Genomic DNA, 19365 nt, shown 5'->3' with positions numbered 1-19365 from the left:
AGTTACTATATGCTTAATTGTTCGAATTTAGCTTTTGGCGGACAAAAAAAGCTTTCCTTGACCCATCCTTATCCGCTTCCAACTACGCAAGCTCAGTTTTTGTTCGTCAACTGAAGTTGGAGCACGCACTGTTTCACAGAATTCTCTCTCTTCAGTTTCCAGCTTTAAATATGGCAGGTACGTATCATGTTTGTCCCTTCTTGAGAGGGACAGCATACCCCTTGCCTTCCTGTCAAGGGGTAGTCGATGGACGAGTTCTTTTATACTCCGAAATCGACATTCTCTTACCTTGACTTGACTCGGTTGATTTGCACCCGGCCTAACCTTCGCCCTGTCCTTTCGGAAGGGGATACCCAGGTCGGAATCTCCTTGTCTCACCCTCTTTAGCTCGGAGCACTCGTGTAAGCCTCCTCATGAGCTATCGGTGGGATATCTGTTATATCAGAAATACCTAACTGAAAGGTCTCTGTTTATAATGGGTTGTCAGGGCTCTCCTTGATCAAGTTTCCGTACTGTTGTGTCTTGAAATTTGAGAAGGGGGTTCGTTACTTTGTTGTTAACGAATATGTCAGATACCCCTTGCCTTCCTGTCAAGGGGTAGTCGATGGACGAGTTCTTTTATACTCCAAAATCGATATTCTCTTACCTTGACTTGACTCGGTTGATTTGCATCCGACCTAACCTCGCCCTGTCCTTTTGGAAGGGGATACCCAGGTCGGAATCTCCTTGTCTCACCCTCTTTAGCTCGGAGCACACGCGTAAGCCTCCTTATGAGCTATCGGTGGGATATCTGTTATATCAGAAATACCTAACTGAAAGGTCTCTGTTTATAATGGGTTGTCAGGGCTCTCCTTGATCAAGTTTCCGTACCGTTGTGTCTTGAAACTTGAGAAGGGGGTTCGTTACTTTGTGGTTAACGAATATGTCAGGTCCTTCTCTTCTCTTTGACAGACAATCAAGAAGGAGAAGACCAGCCTCAACCAGTGACCGTTGATGATGAAAACGGGACAGGGGAAGATGGCAAAGACATGTCCTTGAGGGAGCTGAAAAGGAACATCTTTGAAGTACTCCCGGATTCCATACTACCCCCTCCAGATCACAAAGTAAAGAGGTATGGTAGCTTCTATGTATATCTAGTTGATATTGGTTATATTCCATGTTGATATCATGATAGATATAGTGGTTACATCGTCTTATAGATGTACATGATATATATCTAGTGAATAGATATTTATGAGTACATAATGACATTTTCTGTTCTCGTAGCAAGACTATCGCCGAACAGATGCTATCTCAAGACAGACCACAAGATGATGACGATACAGACTATAGTCTGCCCTTGTCTCAGGTCATGACTTCAGCCATAGAAGAGGTCAAACACCAGAAACAAGCCTTCACATCAAAATATCCCAGAATAAGAGGGTTCCATGTATCAAACTACCAAGTACAGGGGGACACTCTCAAATCGTCTTACAGCCGCACTGACGAGGACGCTGCTCTTCTGGGTAAGGCATCTAACAAAGCCCTCATTCCATGCAAATATATCGAGGAGATGGAGACCCTTACAAGGCAGTTGATGCTTGTTGCTAGCCATTCAGATTGGGTCCTTGGCAGCTCCGTTGCGCTTTTGCAACAGGGTGATACAGGTGCAGTCATCAGATCGATTGAGAGCTTATGTCTTGCACAATCCCATACTGCTGCTTTGCTTGCACGCTTACTTGCTAATTTGGTGCATGTCAGGCGAGATCAGTTGGTCTCTACCTCTGCTCTTTCCTCTGCCACCAAGTCTTCTTTGCTAAAGCTTGCCATGCCGCTTAATTCACCACTATTTGAAGGGAAGTTGGCTGATTTGACCTCACAGGATGCATCGACAGCATCCAACAGAGCGTTGATATCAATAGTCAAGCAGCAAAAATGGTCACTACAACCGGCTCAACCAAAATCAGAGAAAGAAGGTGACACTGGTAAAAAGTATACTTTTCAAAGTAAAGGAAAGGCCCCACAGAAAGGCAAATCCTTTAAGATTCCCAAGAAGACCGTCGAAAAAAGTAGGCGGCTGTCTCACCAGTTACTGGCAGGTATGGAACAATCTGCCCAGTGCCTCTACTTGGCTAACAGATCTGTTAAAACACGATTTACGTCTAAACACAAAAGCCCCTTTAAATTATCCAGTACCACAAACACTCTCAGAAGACTTGGTATCGGAGCTAATGGTTTTAGAGTCCAAAGGTGCCGTAGAACCTGTCACAGGGGACCACGAGGGTTTCTACAGCCGAATATTCTCAGTACCGAAGACAAACGGGCAGTTGAGAATAATTATAGACTTATCCAGATTGAACAAGTGGCTCACTGCCCCCAAATTCAAGATGGACAACATACAAACTCCTCACCTACGGCAACGGGGTGTGACGCTGTTAACATACCTAGACGACTGGCTGATCTACAGCAAGTCAAGGGAGGTCTTACAGTCCCAGGTTTTGACCGCTACCAATCTGCTACAGGACCTGGGATTCCATATCAAATACGAGAAGAGCATGCTAAATCCCACACAAGTATGCACATTCCTAGGCTTCAATCTAGACCCCACAGACGCCTCTGCCTCAGGATGGGGAGATATAGTCTGCGAGGAAACAGCTCAAGGAAGGGGGGGAGTCGAGGAAAGAAAATTCCACATAAACATTCTCGAACTCCCGGCACTCTACAAGTGCCTTCAAACTTTTCAGAAGAGTTTGCTCGGAAAAGTGGTCTTGTGCCAGATAGACAACGCAACAGTCGTAGCCTATGTAAAGAAACAAGGAGGGACCAGATCGCCACAGCTATGTACCCTAATCTGGGAAATCCTGCACTGGTGCGACGAGAGGAAGATCACACTGAAGGCATGCCATCTGCCTGGCAAACGGAATGTTATCGCAGACATGTTGAGTCGGGTGACTTCACCAACAGAGTGGTCTCTACACCCTCAGGTGGTCAAGATGATTTTCAAACAATGGGGCACTCCAATGGTGGATCTGTTTGCATCCAAGTTGAACAACAAGCTACCGATATACTTCAGCTCTATGAAGGACCTTCAGGCAGCAGGAGTGGATGGACTGAGTCAACCATGGGACAGACTGTGGGGTTACGCATATCCTCCCATAAACTTGCTTCCCCTGGTGCTGAGGAAAATTCTCCATTCCCAAGATTGTCAGATCATAATTATAGCTCCAAACTGGCCCAGACGGAGTTGGTTCACAGGACTGTTAAGCCTACTGGCATCCAGACCGCTGGAACTTACTACAATGGCGAAGCTCCTGAAACAGAACGGAGTATACCATCAGGGGACAGACAGACTGCAACTTCACGCCTGGATGCTGTCCAGCAGACAAGATGCAAGGAAGGCATTTCTCAAAAAGCAGCCTTTTATGCCACAAGATGCGTCAGGGAGTCTTCATCAGCCGTCTATGATGGGAAATGGAAAGTGTACTCTGATTGGTGTATTAGAGAGGAGAGAAATTCGCTCGAGCCCACTATCTATGATGTAACTGACTTCCTTATCTATCTCTTAGAGGAGAGAAAGCTGTCAGTGAGTACAATTAAAAGCTACAAGGCTGCACTGGTCAATACTTTAGGTAGATCTTTCCCGACAGGGACCGAGGACATAATCAGGGAGATGCTGAGAGGCTTTGCCGCTTGCTCTCATAAAACCATCAGAAGGCAACTACCAAAGTGGGATCTCACGGTCATCCTCCACCACCTCTCTATGTCAAACACAGATTTGAGGTAATTCTAGTTGTCTTATACTCACTAATCCTGCTCGCTTGCTGCTTTCTATCAGCATGTTACAACGCTTGTTGTACGCACTACACACTGATACTGCTTGCTTGTTGCTTTCTATCAGCTTGTTGCAGCTCTTGTATTAACTTGGTGCTGACACAACAATTTATAACTTGTATTATTTTTCAGGTCGCTATCCCTGAAATGCGTGTTTCTTCTAGCCCTGAGCACTGGGAGGAGGAGATCAGAGATCCATGCCCTCACTAGAGAGTCCATCAACATCTCTGAAGATACCATCCAACTCGGAGTTAATCGCGGCTTTATGGCCAAGACACAAAAGGCAAGCGATCCGGAACTGAAAATCCTCGTTAGAGCTAACCCAGGAAATCCAAACCTGTGTCCTTATCTGACATTACTAGAATATCTGACAGTTACTAATGATTTATGTGACAATAATGGTAATCTGTTTCTGTCTTACATCAGACCTCATAAACCCATCACTCAAGATTCTGTTTCAAGATGGATTTGTTGTGCTATTAGAGACTCTTATAAAGTTTTAGATATGTCTTCTCTACCAGAAACCAATGCCCATGAGGTTAGGGCTATAGCGGCCTCTATGTTCATTTCAGATGATAATAATGTTGATGACATTTTAGCCACTGGCCTATGGTCAAGCAAGTGGTCCTTTCTGGGACACTATAAAAGAGATATACCGTGGGACCTGTCCCAATTTAAGTCACTGGTGGTCGTTAATAAAGTGTTGAAGCTCTAATCTACACCCTTATCACTTTATACCCAAGACCCCTACCATGATGATTGGGTCCTTTGGTACATACTATCAGACACTCCACGAGTAGATAAATTCCTTGGGTGAGGAGTTTTCCCCTCCTATCACACCTTATGAAGAAAAGGGTTCGGGGTGATATCCTTTAGTATCCCCTCCTTTGACCATTACATTTTAATCCGCTTAGTGAATTCCATACAAGACAACTCCTGCCCAGCCACCTGTGTCCGTGGGATTCTATTAAGCATATAGTAACTGTATGGAAGTATGTGAAATAAAATTCAAGATTTTTTATAGTAAAATCCAATTTTATGATCATACTTACCATACAGTTACTATAGACCCACCCTTCCTCCCCACGGGAGTTGCCTTCTCTCTGCGTGCAAGTTGACTCACAAAACTGAGCTTGCGTAGTTGGAAGCGGATAAGGATGGGTCAAGGAAAGCTTTTTTTGTCCGCCAAAAGCTAAATTCGAACAATTAAGCATATAGTAACTGTATGGTAAGTATGATCATAAAATTGGATTTTACTATAAAAAATCTTGAATTTTGAACCACAATATGGAGGTCTCTAGAAACAATGTATCAGTTTTAGACATTAGTGACTTCGGATCAGCTTGTAGTTCCAATGATTGCATCAATTGATCATCTCAGGTGCACCATCATTAAAACGATGGCAGCTACTACATCAGCATGTACATTAATAGTTAATTAATAATGTTTTGAGTCGTTATTATTACAATTTTGTGGACTTTTTTCCACTTATCACTTGGTATTATGGGTTCATAAAAATCAAAGAATGTCAAAGTATCGGTCAAATAAAGTGGCATTCCATTAAAGGGTGGCTTCATATTTTTCAACTCCTCTCCTATACTGTTGAACTATTAGAGGTGGCGTTCAAGTAAAGAGGGCATTCAAATAGAGTTGTACGGTATATGCTCTTACAAATAAGAGTGATGGCGAGTTGTAGGAGAGTTGAAACGACTTGCATTACAGATTCTGATCTGAAATGTATTTTATTCAATTTCCACATCGAGTCATCAAGGTTCCTTTGCCACTAGACTCAGACAGGATCATATAGTCATTGTTTGTGTAAAAGTGGATCTTGAAAACATGCGCAGCCTCTGCTAAGCAGACATCAGATTCAATGTTTGAGGAATCGCTCACACATGTATCGTATCTGCTTTTGAATCTCTCACAAAATGACAAACAATGAGCCTGGTTGGTCTAGTTCCGTAAGACATCGTTGGCAGCAAGGCTAAATATATTGATGAAGTGTAAAAGTGTATGTTTCACATTCTGTTAGCGTTACATTTAAGGTCGGTTGCAGTAAGAGCTCCTAAACACAACACAAACATCATACAAATTATGTATTGATGATAGAATAAGAAAGTTAAGCATTTTAGGAATATCTGCCAACTTCAGGTAGCCATTCCATTGCAGCTCTACAGACATGTGTGCTTGCAAGTGATGTAAGGGCTGCAATATTAATATCACAATTTACCATCTTGTCCTAATACCTCACCTAACAAATAACGGGTGATTGAATAGGATGTTATATATTTTCACTGCAAAGCTGCAATTCAGGTCAACGCAATCAGCCGCTGAGCAAACTGAAACTAGAAAAGCAAATAGATTATGGCCACGAAGTCATAAGGCTGATGCAATCTGTCAAGTTGTGCCTGGGAATGATGTGATGCCACGTCATTTTTGACATCTGTCTCTGTATTATAATATACAGAGTCGTTATTGGAGATAAATTAATGCATTGCGGTGTCGTTCTTCCTGCTTCATCAATCAGTCTGCAACTCAACATATAAATCCTTCGCATTATTAGATGATATAGAGCTGATTGATTAGGTGCCTGAATGTGTGACGCAGTTTAAAAAGGTATTTCTAAACAACTACATATGAGCACCTGTCTTAGTTTGACTGGCATAAGCTAACTGGCAGTCAGTGAATTTTACTCTTCATCTCTAATACAATGAGCTTATCTAGAGATGCCTTCTGTTAATAGTATCATGCAACTTATTTTCTACCTGTTGATTCAATATGAAGAAAAAAAACTCGATGGTTGACTTGCAACAAGAATCACCTTACAGTTGTTTGGTATCAAAATGCTTACTGTGTCTTACTCTGCTGTGCTGTATGTGAAAAATATGTGGAAATGTGACTACAACCTCCTAAATGCTCAAAAGGGGACAGTTAATCGCAGCCATTACAAAAACACCACAGTTTAGTACCTCAGTTTGAAGGAAGTAAGTTTAAAATTGAAGGCCAATAAAAGGCCACTAAAACAGACACTACGGGCTCTACTGGAAAGCCCGTATCAAATATAGATACTCGCTACTTCACAGTTTACTTTACAGTTAAATAATATGAATACTCCAGCATATGCAGACTTACTTGCTCTAAAGTAATAACCTCATCACAATGAGCTGTAAACCTCAAGCCAGTGAGGTGAACTTCCTCAGCCCAGATAGTCAATCCAAAGGCAGCTTTATTCAAAATGTAAGTCTCATTTTCTTGGCATCTTTTCTACTGCTGACATCCACATTAATCTGATTACATAAGTTCTTTTGATACACAGTAGAATTATATATTACAATACAGTTGCACCAAATACTCACCTACAAGAGCTAGTTATTATTGAGAAGAAACTGCCGAGATTAATCTATCATCAGCCACTCAAACATTTGTCTGTTCATCTTTTCCCACAATTTTAAATCTTTCAGTTTGTCAACTCTCCATACCCTTAAGCCACTTCGCGCATTTATACATTTTCTTTTTTACGGCCTTCTATGACTGCTTGTGAAGACTGGCATGTTTCATATCAGATGGAAAGAGATCATAACTCCCTACCACCTAATATATTTATATATATATAATCTCAAAGTTTGTTGTCGTCTACCGTCATTTGTCGTTGTCGGTTCAAATGTCTGCTTGTCCAGTTATAACCATTAAAACCTTAAAATTAAGGTCTGAATTTGAACTCATGGGAATTACAAACGCAAGTTTCACACCACGAGGTTAACTACTGAACTATACAGTTCTTAGTTTTCTACTATCACTCTAATCATATACTGCATACCGTGAGCACACGCATTAAGTGCAAAAGTGCACGCCAATTGTGCATTTTTCATTATTAACTAATGTTACTTTTTGCATTTGTTATTTTTTGAAATTGTTTAAAAACTAATTTTTGCTACTATTACCTATTTTTTGATTTTTAGTTTTTCAAAGAGCTGCTTTAATTCCAAGTGTGCGTTACACTTCTTTTTTCCGGTTTTTCGTAAGGTTCGATTGCTAAATCAGTATATGCTAGTACTTTTAATGTGGAAAACTGTATTATCTCGAGTAGGGATAGCTTCTACACCCTCTCTCCATTTGGTCAGACAAAGTACCAGACAAAGACAGTCCAATATCTCTTTTTCTCCAGTATTGAGAGGTACCAGTATCGTTATATTCAAAGTTTTGACGAATAGCTTATGCTAGAGCTAACCTTTTTTATACAAAGACATTTCTATGCACAAATTGTTATTCTTAATTCAGTTTTTTAAGGATTTTTTCTCTTAGTTCATAATAATTGTATCCTTAAAAAATCATCTTTGATTGTAATCTTAGCAAAAAAGTTGTTTTATTTTGTTTCTTAGCATATTTGATCTGCACAAAAGACTTTCTTTGTGATAGAAAGTTTAAAAGTTAGAATAATTACTGTTGTTTTATGTTAAGTAACAGTAAATTTCGGTACACAGACTGTAATTACCAGGGAACAGCGGGCATTCGCTTAGTAATCACATAAATGTACCAACTTTTTTTACCTTTTTGAAGCGGTTTGATGAATTGACCAAATCGGTCCATCGCTAGTAAATCTCTCTTAAACTAACGTATACACTTGTTGTAATTGTGGCATAAAAATGAATACAAACGTACGAGCGAGATTAGCTCTATGCATTCTAATAAAAGTGTATTATCTTTTGTTTTTGGTATACTTATACAACGTGTAAACTTGATATTTCTCATATGGAACTTCTAAAAATATATTAGTTGTTTGCACTACTAACTTTTTGTTTTCTTAGAAAGGCCTCTATCTAATTGATACCACGTAAACAAATTTGTCTAGAAATCGAACCTCTCTATTCTATCTAGAATGACTAGACCAGACTTACAGTTATAAATTGGTGAGTGAACATTACCTTTTATTAATTCCAAAACTTACATGCAGAGATACTTTGAATTACAACAGTAAAGTATACACAGTTGTACCCAGGTTTGGAATGTACATGCACTTGCAGTCATACACAGAAATACTAGCGAGGAGTTGCCTACACAATCTACTATATAAATGGTAATCGTTGTCTGTCTGTCTGTCTATCTATCTGTGTATTTGTCTGTCTTCTTTATGGAGTACCGTACTTTTTGGACTATTAGCCGCTACTTTTATATAACGGCGTGTCTATTCTGTGGTTTTTTTCACCGCTAGGGCGCATTAACGGGAATCTCCGGTTAGTACACGCCTCTATTATAATACGTAACCTGCTATTCATCGTAGGGATGGACGATAAATACTGATATGCTAATAGTATGAGTTGTCTTCTCGATATATTGAGTCACCGATAACTCCCAAATATGAGCAGTATAAATAAATTATATGGCGGTCTTTTTTTCGATTCGATCGTACGAAGCAAACTTAATTTATGAGTAAGTAGTAAAATTAAATTATTAGTAAATATTAGTAGTGAATTAAATAAAATTTACTACTCTTTAAATAAATTAATGAGTAGTAAATTACATCTAATTAATATTTACTGCCAACGTGTACCGGGAAGGTCATGTGAACATTCGTTTCTTGCAACCACTAGAAAAACGCTGTTCTCTATCTACTATATAAACGGCAATCGTTGTCTGTCTGTTTGATTGAGTGTCCGCCTTATAGAGCGGTCTTTCCTTTTATCGTCCTACGAATTTCGGTCGTACGAAGCGAACTGAACTAATATGAATACTAAATATCGTAATTTCGTAATATGGACTATTAGCCGCTACTTTTCTCTGACGATTTGAGCCAAGCGGCTTATATAAAGGTGTGTCGATTCTGTTGTTTTTCTTTCACCGCTCGGGCGCATTAACCGAAATCCCCGGTTAGCACGCTTTTTAAACAGCAAATTTTCTGCCGTGTTGAAAAGCGCCTTCCTGAGTTCTGCGGCCTATACAAAGGTGTCTATACAGCTATACAAATGTACTATTTATTAAATAAAATAAATTAACGAGTAGTTATTTACATGCAATTAATATTTACTGCCAACGTGTACCAAGAAGGTCACGTAAACGTTTGTTTCTTGGAGCCACTAGAAAAACGCATTTCTCACCTACTAAATTTCCACATCAAAAAGGTAAGTGTTTCTTATACGATGTTGTATTGTATATGAATTGCCACATCTCCACTACTTAATAACGTTGGATTTGCCGCTGTTCTTGATAGTGGGTCATGTTCATTTCCTTCAGCAGCCGAGTTACTAATTTTTTTCCAGCTACGAGTAGGCCTACTGTAATTTACTATTACAGAACTTTCACGAGTACTCCGAGGGTTGCGATACGCTATTGTGAAAAGAAAGAGAGCAGCTGCTATTGACTTACTGTCACCCTGCATCAGCCATGACCAGCTATACATCGCCTGCTCAAAAGTAGGCACACGCCGAAAACTGTTTCTTCATACGCCCGACCGACAGAAAAACTAAGGGAGATAGGGAGAGAGAGGGAGAGAGAGACAGAGGGGGGAGAAAGGGATAGAAAGGGAGAGAGAGGGAGGGGGAGAGAGGGAGAGGGGGAGAGGGAGAGAGAGGGAGGGAGAGAAGGGGAGAAAGAGGGAGAGAGCGAGGAGGAGAGGGGGGAGAGAAAGAGGGAGAGAGAGGGAGAGGGGGAGAGAGGAAGAGGGAGAGAGAGAGTGGGAGGAAGAGAAGGGGAGAGAGAGGGAGAGCGAGGAAGAGAGGGGGGAGAGAGAGAGGGAGAGAAAGAGGGAGAGAGAGGGGAGAGAGGGGGAGAGGGAGAGAGAGAAGGAGAGGGGGAAGAGGGAGGGGGAGAGAGAGAGAGAGGGGAGAGAGGGAGAGGGGGGAGAGAGAGAGAGAGAGAGAAAGAGAGAGAGAGGAGAGAGACGGAGAGAGGGGAAAGAGGGAGAGAGGGAGAGAAGGAGAGATGGAAAGAGGGAGATGTAACTGCATATTTGGAGTTGTTTTACAGTATGAAAGCCAACTCTCAATAAACCTTATGCTGCCCGTGAATCTGTTATTGTAGGCGGGTAATGCAGCTAGTGTTTAATAAAGCAGCAGTCAAGGTTCAAGCGAATGACTGTCCATTCACTCTCTTTCATCTATATATATTTTTCTCAGTTTTCATCTGTTATCTGTTTTCAGTATGTCCAGCTATAACAATTAAAAATTTGAAATTAAAATTTTGCATTATGCTGGACTTGAACTCACGAATGTTGCAAAAGCAGTTTGTTAATCCAGCATTTTAACCATTAGAAGCTCTTACATTTGCTCACTCTTACTACATAACATATACCTCTTTTTCCATTTTCACACCCAAAATTTGGTTTTAATGTAAACTCTATGAACTATTTTAGCTCTATGAAACAGGATGCTTTTTAATCCTCACAGTTTTATGGTTAATTTGATTTCTGCTAAACGATATCAACATTAGACTCTTTCGAAATTAAAATTTGGCGATTAAACTGTATTAACTCGATGAAACTCGACACTTTTTGCATTTTCGTGGACTTCTATTTCCGGTTTTTCGTAAGGTTCAATTGCTAAATTGCGGTGAAGGTCAATACTTTTCACGTGGACAGTTGTACTATTTTGAGTAAGAATAACCTCTAGATTCTCTCATTATTTGGTCAGAACAAGACAGTCCAATATCCCATTTTTATATTTGGCACCAATGTCGAGAGGTACCATTATCATCGTATGCAGAGTTTTGATGGTTAGCTGCTGGTGGAATGGTGACTTTTTTTATACACACTTATATTCAAAAATTGTTATTATTAATTCAACATAATCAGAATATTCGTTTTTGTTTTTAGTTCATATTAATTGTATCATTAGTTGTATCATCTCTTATTGTAATCGTAGCAAAACAGACTTAATTTAGCTATTACTCTCTAATTATTTCACATTTACATCCAAACCCTTTTATAGTTGTTTTATTTGTTTTAATTTGGTAGACCTGCGCAAAAACTTTTTCCTCAAGTTTAGAAGTTGTTTGACAAAGTTTGAAAACCTTTATATATTGAAAACAATATGTTAACCTCAGTAACATAGTAACACTGTGTTACTGAGGTAACATTACCACTGTAATAATTATAGTTATCTAATAGTTACCTAATAGTTGCCTACAATGACTTTATGGTATTTAGTGTATTTAGTAGTTATGACTTGCAATAAAATGTAACATAATATACCATTGGGAGTTCTTACTTTCAATACAGATGTACATATAACGTAAAATTGGAACTCACCTCAAATAAATTTAGCTTACTAAACCACACACTTAAAGCTAAGCTTTAGTATGTATTTTAACTATTTTACTGAATTTCAACTTTCTACCGCTAAAAATTTTATCACTTATTAGTTTCTGTCTTCGCTTTCCCAATATCTTTTAGCGAAATTGTTCTAAACATTTTTCAACCTAAATTGGCAAAAAAAGCCAAAACGATGCTGTTTTTGGAATAAAGTTGACTTCCGTTAGCAGGTTAAGAAAAATTGTCTGACCTCTTTGAAGAGATCGCAATTCAAATTTTGCTACTGGTTCTGAAGGGAAAATATTACCATTTTACACACAAGATTTTCCGAACTTGGAGAAATCGGTCATCATGTCTTTTTCAGGCGTTGTAACGATATTTTCAGTGAACAGTATTTTGCCATCTTTGTTATTTTGACGCTCGTAATAAGCACCTGTTAAATTGTTAACTGTTAAAGCACTTGTTAAATTTGAACTTGGGCAAAAAATTTGAGGAATTCGTATGGAAAAAAAGGTTTGATGGTGAGCTGAAAAAATCATCATGTTCTACTTTGTAATGTAAAAAAATTATATATCTGGGTAATCGTATCCTGATGGTGCACTGTACTTAGGTTAAACCAAAAAGCAAAGCTATATGTCACTTTTTAGTATAGAACTGCTGCCTTTTTGTCTGTAGTGTCACCTTTGGTCTGAAGCTGTTGCCTTTCGAACCTAAAGTGTCGCCTAAGAATTTGTCACCTTAATGATTGTTGCCTAACCTAACGGGTTAACATCTAAGTTGCCTCGCAGACTAGTATATATATATATATATATATATATATATATATATAGTATATATATTAAGTATATATATAGTATATATATGAAATATATATATATAGTATATATATATATATAAATATATATATATATATATATATATATATATATATATATACTAGTCTGCGAGGCAACTCAGTTGTTTCGTGGCAGGAAGTCAACTCTCATGGGTAATGGGATTTGTGTCCCTTGCCTAAGCTCTGAGCTGCACTGATAAGGCTTTAATAGCCGAAACAGTACTGTCTGTAGCATGAATATATATATATATATATACTAGCTGTATTACCCGCCTACTCGAACAGATTCACGGGCCGCATAAGGTTTATTGAGAGTTGCCTTTCAAACTGTATAACAACTCCAAATATGCAGTCTACTGAAATTGTTGCCTTGATGTAATATTATGTAAATTGTCTACTGAAGTTGTTGCCCTGAATATGCACACACATACTACATGCCAATAATGTTGGGGAGAATAATGGAAATCTGCAATGTGTTTCACAGCTAGATGCGTGTAAAATCTAGTAAATATTCTAGATTCATGTGTCTAGATTCATGCGTCCGTCTATACCCGTCTATATTTGCAGTTGACGATCGCGCACTTCTGCCGTTGAGCCCTGCCTTGGCTGACCAGTCTTTACCCGCATAACAGTTGACAATCGCGCTCTTGCACTCGCCTCGCAATCAATCGCTTCGCACTCGCAGTCAATCGGCCCGCACCCGCATCACAATCAATCGCCTCGCAACCAATCGCCTCACACTCGCAACCAATCGCCTCGCAATCAATTGCCTTGCACTCGCCTTGCAATCGCCTCTCACCTGCAACCAACCGCCTCCCACTTGCAACCAACCGCCTCCCACTTGCAACCAACCGCCTCCCACTTGCAACCAACCGCCTCCCACTTGCAACCAACCGCCTCCAACTTGCAACCAACCGCCTCCCACTTGCAACCAACCGCCTCCCACTTGCAACCAATCGCCTTGCAACCAATCGCCTCGCACTTGCAATCAATCACCTCGCAATCAATCGCCTAGCATTCAATCGCTTCGCACCCAATCGCTTCGCACCCAATCGCCTCGCACTCGCCAACTCATTCATCCAGAAAGCCGCGCCTGGATACTGTCGCTGCACTCGGGGCGAAAAAGGTCTCCCGCGTATCCTCGAGTGACGCCATGACCCCAAACCGCTAGCTGCATTACCCGTCTATGGGAACAGATTTATGTACAGCAAGGTTTATCGAGAGTTGTCTTTCATACTGTAAAACAACTCCAAATATGCAATCTACTGAAATTTTTTGCCCCGATCTCGCTATGCATACACATATGCAGTCATATATGTCAATAATGTTGGGAGAACAATGGAAATCCGCAATACGTTTTACAGCTAGTCTACAATGCATCAGTCTCGATCCACTCAAATTGGCATTGCCCTATTTGTGTACAGAGAACCGATAATGAAATTGACATTGCTAGGCAAACTGAAGTTTTTCAAACTGGCCGTATTGAAAAGTTTTGCAACTTCTAAAAGATTATACAAAATATTTTGCTATCGCCAGCATTTATTGAATGGAGACTACATGCTTAAAACACTAATCATAGCTCACCAGTTTTTCGTCTATAACCTGTGTTTTGACATGGTATATACAAACAGTAATGAGGTTGTGTCGATAAAATTTATATGTATAACAGCACAAACAGTATGATGTCAAGGCAGATACAGCATTAGCACTTTACAATGATAAAACATAGCGCCAACGTGATAGCCTTTATATGAGATACAATAAGAATAACGAATGCATGAAAATATATATATACTGAAAAATATGTTAGAAAATGCTGCATGTGGTATAGCAGAACATGAAGAACATAGCATGACATGACAATAACACAATGTTAGTTCAACGCAACACTTGCGGATAGACAACATCTTTCGTCTTTCTGTCGGGTGTATGAGCAAACAGTTTTCGGTTTGTGCCTACTTTTTAGCAGGCGACGTACAGCTGGTCATGGCTAAAGCAAGGTGACAGTAAGTCGATACCGGCTGCTCTCTTTCTTTTCACTATCGCAACCCTCGGAGTACTCGTGCAAGTTTTGTAGCAGTAAGTTACAGTAGGCCTACTCGTAGCTGGAAAAGAAATTAGTCACTCAGCTGTTGAAGGAAATGAACTTGTTCAACTATCGCAAACAGTGGAAAATCCAACGTTATTAAGTAGTTGAGGTGTGGCGATTCACAGGAAATACAACATTGAATAAAACGTACTAACCTTTTAGACACAGAAAATTAGTAGGTAAAACGCTGTAGCAGTACCCGTGCAAGTTCTGTAGTAGCTGTAGTTCTGAAGTACTCGTAGCTGGAACAAAAGCAAAAGTTACTCAGAAGGAAATGAACATGTTTACTATTACAAACAGTGGAAAATCCAACGTTTTCAACCCTTTCACCGAAGTAGACTCATTTATGCGTTTTCTATGGTCGACCGCCGTAGACACATTTTTGCGACTTTCCCAGCAATTGCTAGTAACTGAATTTTATTATTCGTTGATAACATGACCAACAATATTTAGAATTTTTTACGGTATTACAGTGTTGTCCTAAGATTTCACTATAAAATTAGCCTAAAGTTTAATATTTTAATCGTTGTTTGGGGATTTCCAACTTAAAAACGAACATTTTTGTGTAAGTTCATCAAAGGCGTCTGAATTAGAAAACAAATAACTACTTATGTTGATGACTTATAGCTGATTCAGAATATTGTGATTACACAGATAATTAAAAAGCAATATCTACACTGACTCTGATGGCGATGAAAGTATTGATTTTGTAAGAATAAGGAAAATTTTAGAGGATCGTTTTGCTTCGTAGCTTCACATCGCTTTATCAATGCACAAAGTATAGATACAACAAATTTTTTGTATAGCAGTGCGTGTTAACATGTTGGAAAAATGAAATATATAACCAAAACAAACGTTCTAGATGGAGTTTGAAATTGAAAAAATATTGTATACAAATTAAGCAATATCGGCAAAACGGCTGGCAGTAGTCCGATAGCTAAATTTGTACATGGACGCAAGTGAACGGGTTATGTAGTGGAAATGTGGCAATTTATAGACATTACAACATTGAATAAAAAGTACTTACCTTTATTATGTAGAAATTTAGTAGGTGAGAACTGTGTTTTTTCCAGTCGCAAGAAACCAACATTCGCGTGACCTTCTCGGTACACGTTGGCAGTAAGTATTATTCGCATGTAAATTACTATTCATTAATTTATTTTATTTGATGATTAGTACATTTGTATAGCTGTGTAGGCCCCTTTGTATAGGCCGCAAAACTCAGGACGGTGCTTTTTAAAGCGGCAGCAACTTTACCGTTTTTAACGCAAAAGTGTCGTTGGGCACCGTAAAGAGGCGCGCTAACCAGAGATCGTGTGATAGGTCAATAGTTATTTCATTTCGGTAATAAGTTGATTGCATCACAATATTCGGGAGTTATCGGCAACTCGATATATCGAACAGACAACTCCTAAAGATACGATATCAGCATATCAGTATTCATCGTCCATCCTAGTAGGGGCGTGCACTAACCGGAGATTCTCGTTAATGCGCTCTAGCGATGAAAGAAAAACCACAGAATAGCCACACCCTCATATAAGCCGCATGGCTCACAAACCGTCAGAAAAAAGTAGCGGCTAATAGTCCGAAAAGTATGGTACTCTATAAGGCGGACAGACAGACAACGATTGCCGTTTATATAGTAGATATATATAGGGGCCTATATCTACACTAGCTGTGCCACCCGGCGTTGCCCGTGAAATAGAAGAGTATTTGGACAGAAAATTGATTTGTATTTAACATATAACAACATTTGCCATTCTAACTTTCAAACTACATATCGTGAGCAAAGTTTTTTGTTTTATAAACAATGAGAAGTAGTGAGAGTTTTGCTATTAGGCAGTTTAATCATGTGAGCGAACAGCTTCTCGTGACATTATGCTTTGACCCGCGTCAAACGTAAAGCAGTTAGGTATAGCTCTGATATAATGCCTTATATTGGTTGGCCAGCAACTTAGACTTCCATAGTCCAATGACTAGACGTAAGACCTGTGAACGGCTTGGTGCGAGATCGAATCCTTGTCGGTAAATAATATTTATTTCAAGGTTTTAAGAACATATAACAGGTGACACACGGATTTTGAGAAATATATTTATATAGATATATGAATTACAAATTACTGACTGGTTTAAAATAATAAATTTGAAAGCTAATACACAAAGCGAGCCCTGATAGGCACAAAAAAGATGTTTTAACTTGAACTAAAAAACCTAAATGTATATTTTGAACAAACAAAATCTTTGTTCGCATTTAGTGATTGTGGAGCTCAAGGTACTAAATCAGAATCCAAAAATCATAGCTGTAGCTGGGAAAAAAGTGGTTTTGAGCAGCTGGAATAAATTAGTAGCAAACTAAAGTTAGGAAGTATGTAAATGACGAAATCTTGATGCAACGTATATATTTTGGTAACGTATATATTCAGAGAAAAAAATGCCAAACTTTAAGTTCAAGATAAATTGTAGGCTTTAATGAAAAAAAGACGAAGAAGCATCGCGCTCCATATACTTAGGTCCCAAAATGTTTCATGTAGTTGTCTGTGCGAGAATATTTGTCCTGCCCCCAGATATAGTAATTGAACCTTACAAAAAACATTTCTTAACAGTGTCGTCATAACGCGTGGCCGCATTGGTCTAATAAGTGAGAAAAGTGTTTTGTGTAGTTGGAATAATTTAATGAAAAATAAAAAGAACTGTAAAGGTTTTCAAACTTTTTCAAACTGCAACTTTCAAACTTTATATTACCAGATAAAGGTTTGATGCAGGTCAAATAAATTACAACAAATAAAGCAAGTGTTGAAGGGCTAAGATAAAATTGTGAAATAATTAGCAAGTAATAGCTAAACTAAGCTGGTTTTACTACGATTACAATAAAGGGTGATTCGATAATGATACAATTATTACAAACTAGAAAAACAGAAGAAAAATCCTGAGTATGTTGAAATAATAATGACAATGCTTGTATAATATCTATGTACAAACTTAGCCATCGGCCTACGGCCTGCCATTTTACCGAAAAATGCCGATATTGCTTCATGATATGTAAACAGTATTTTTTCAATTTCAAACTCTATCTAAAACAGATTTGTTATGTATTTTATTTCTCCAATATGTTAAAAAACACTGCCATGCAATAAGTTCAGCGTATATATACTTTGTGTATTGATAAAACTATGTGAAGCTACAATCGCTACGAAGCTAAAACGATCCTCTACAACGTTTCTTACTCTTACCAAACTTAGTTTCACCACCGTCAGAGTTAGTGCTGCTATTTTACTTATTTGTGTAATCACTAAAATTTGAATTGGGTATAATGCCACCCACATAAGTAATTATCTGTTTTCTAACTCAGGAGGTACCTACATAAAACTTATACAAAAATGTTCATTTTTTGTAATTGTGATATAACTCAAATGTTCAGTTTCTATTTAACTTATATTAATACCTCTTGTATTATGTGTAGAGCCCGACCCAGCGATGTCCTTTGTCCTTGCCGTAAATATAGTTTGACGAATATATGTCTTTCTCTTTGGCGAGTGTCTGTGTGGCTTGGAGGACTACTACTGCATATAGTTAATGTCCTTTTCTATAATAGTTGTGGTTTCATGTGGCCAAGTGTCTGTCTTTCTTGGAAGCTATCTTCTCCTAGCTCACCACTAGCTATCTCACTTTCCACTCCTTAACACTTCCCTCTATATAACTAAGGTAAGTGCTAATATTAGATTAGTATACTATAAAATTACATGTTGCTGGTTGTCGTTAACAGTAAGTAAAGGTATAATGTTATCTGAGGTGTAGTCTGTTCAGTATCTCGGTATAGACTGCCCAAGAAAAAGAAATGCGCTTGCTATTATACTGTCTTGTAAAGTGAAAGTTGTCTGTCACTAGGCCAACAATATAATCATGGAGCGGCAACTCCGAATCTCAATAATTATGTGATAAGCAACCCGGCACCGTTGGGAATAGTAATGGCTAAATGAATAAGAGTTATTGTACTCATATCAATTGAAATTCTTGCATAGAAATGCGCTTGTTTGTAAAAGGTTACTTTTCCACCAGAGGATATCCATCAAAACTTTGAATACGATGATACTATTATCTCTCAATACTGGTACAAATGTAAAAGTGAGATATCGTACTTTGTCTAACCGAAAGGTGAGAGAATGTCGAGGCTCTTCTCACAAATACAGTATACCTGTCTGCGCCGGAAAAATATAGTAATTGAACCTTACAAAAAAAATTTCTTAACAAGGGCGTCGAGGCGCGTGGCCACATCTGTAAAATAATTGGCGTACGCTAAAGCTGTATCTATTATAGCCTGAATGCAAACAGATATACATACGACAGAAGACAGACGACATACTTTGAGATATATATATATAAATATGTAAA

At 38.8% G+C, this 19365-nt stretch overlaps 1 protein-coding gene across 1 annotated transcript; it reads left to right on the top strand.

Moving 5' to 3' along the window:
• The first annotated feature begins 61 nt into the window (after nt 1–61).
• Nucleotides 62–4525, top strand: LOC137401930 (uncharacterized). Its single transcript, XM_068088403.1, has 4 exons — nt 62–177; nt 952–1111; nt 1267–1505; nt 3975–4525. Exons 1-4 carry the CDS (start codon nt 171–173, stop codon nt 4523–4525), a joined length of 957 nt encoding a protein of 318 aa, XP_067944504.1. The 5' UTR covers nt 62–170.
• The last annotated feature ends 14840 nt before the right edge of the window (nt 4526–19365 follow it).

This window comes from Watersipora subatra, chromosome 8 (assembly GCF_963576615.1).
Source record: "Watersipora subatra chromosome 8, tzWatSuba1.1, whole genome shotgun sequence".
In the NCBI taxonomy this organism is placed as follows: Eukaryota; Metazoa; Bryozoa; class Gymnolaemata; order Cheilostomatida; family Watersiporidae; genus Watersipora; species Watersipora subatra.
The sequence above is the reverse complement of the archived record's forward strand: the minus strand, read 5'-3'. Positions and strand labels throughout refer to the sequence as shown.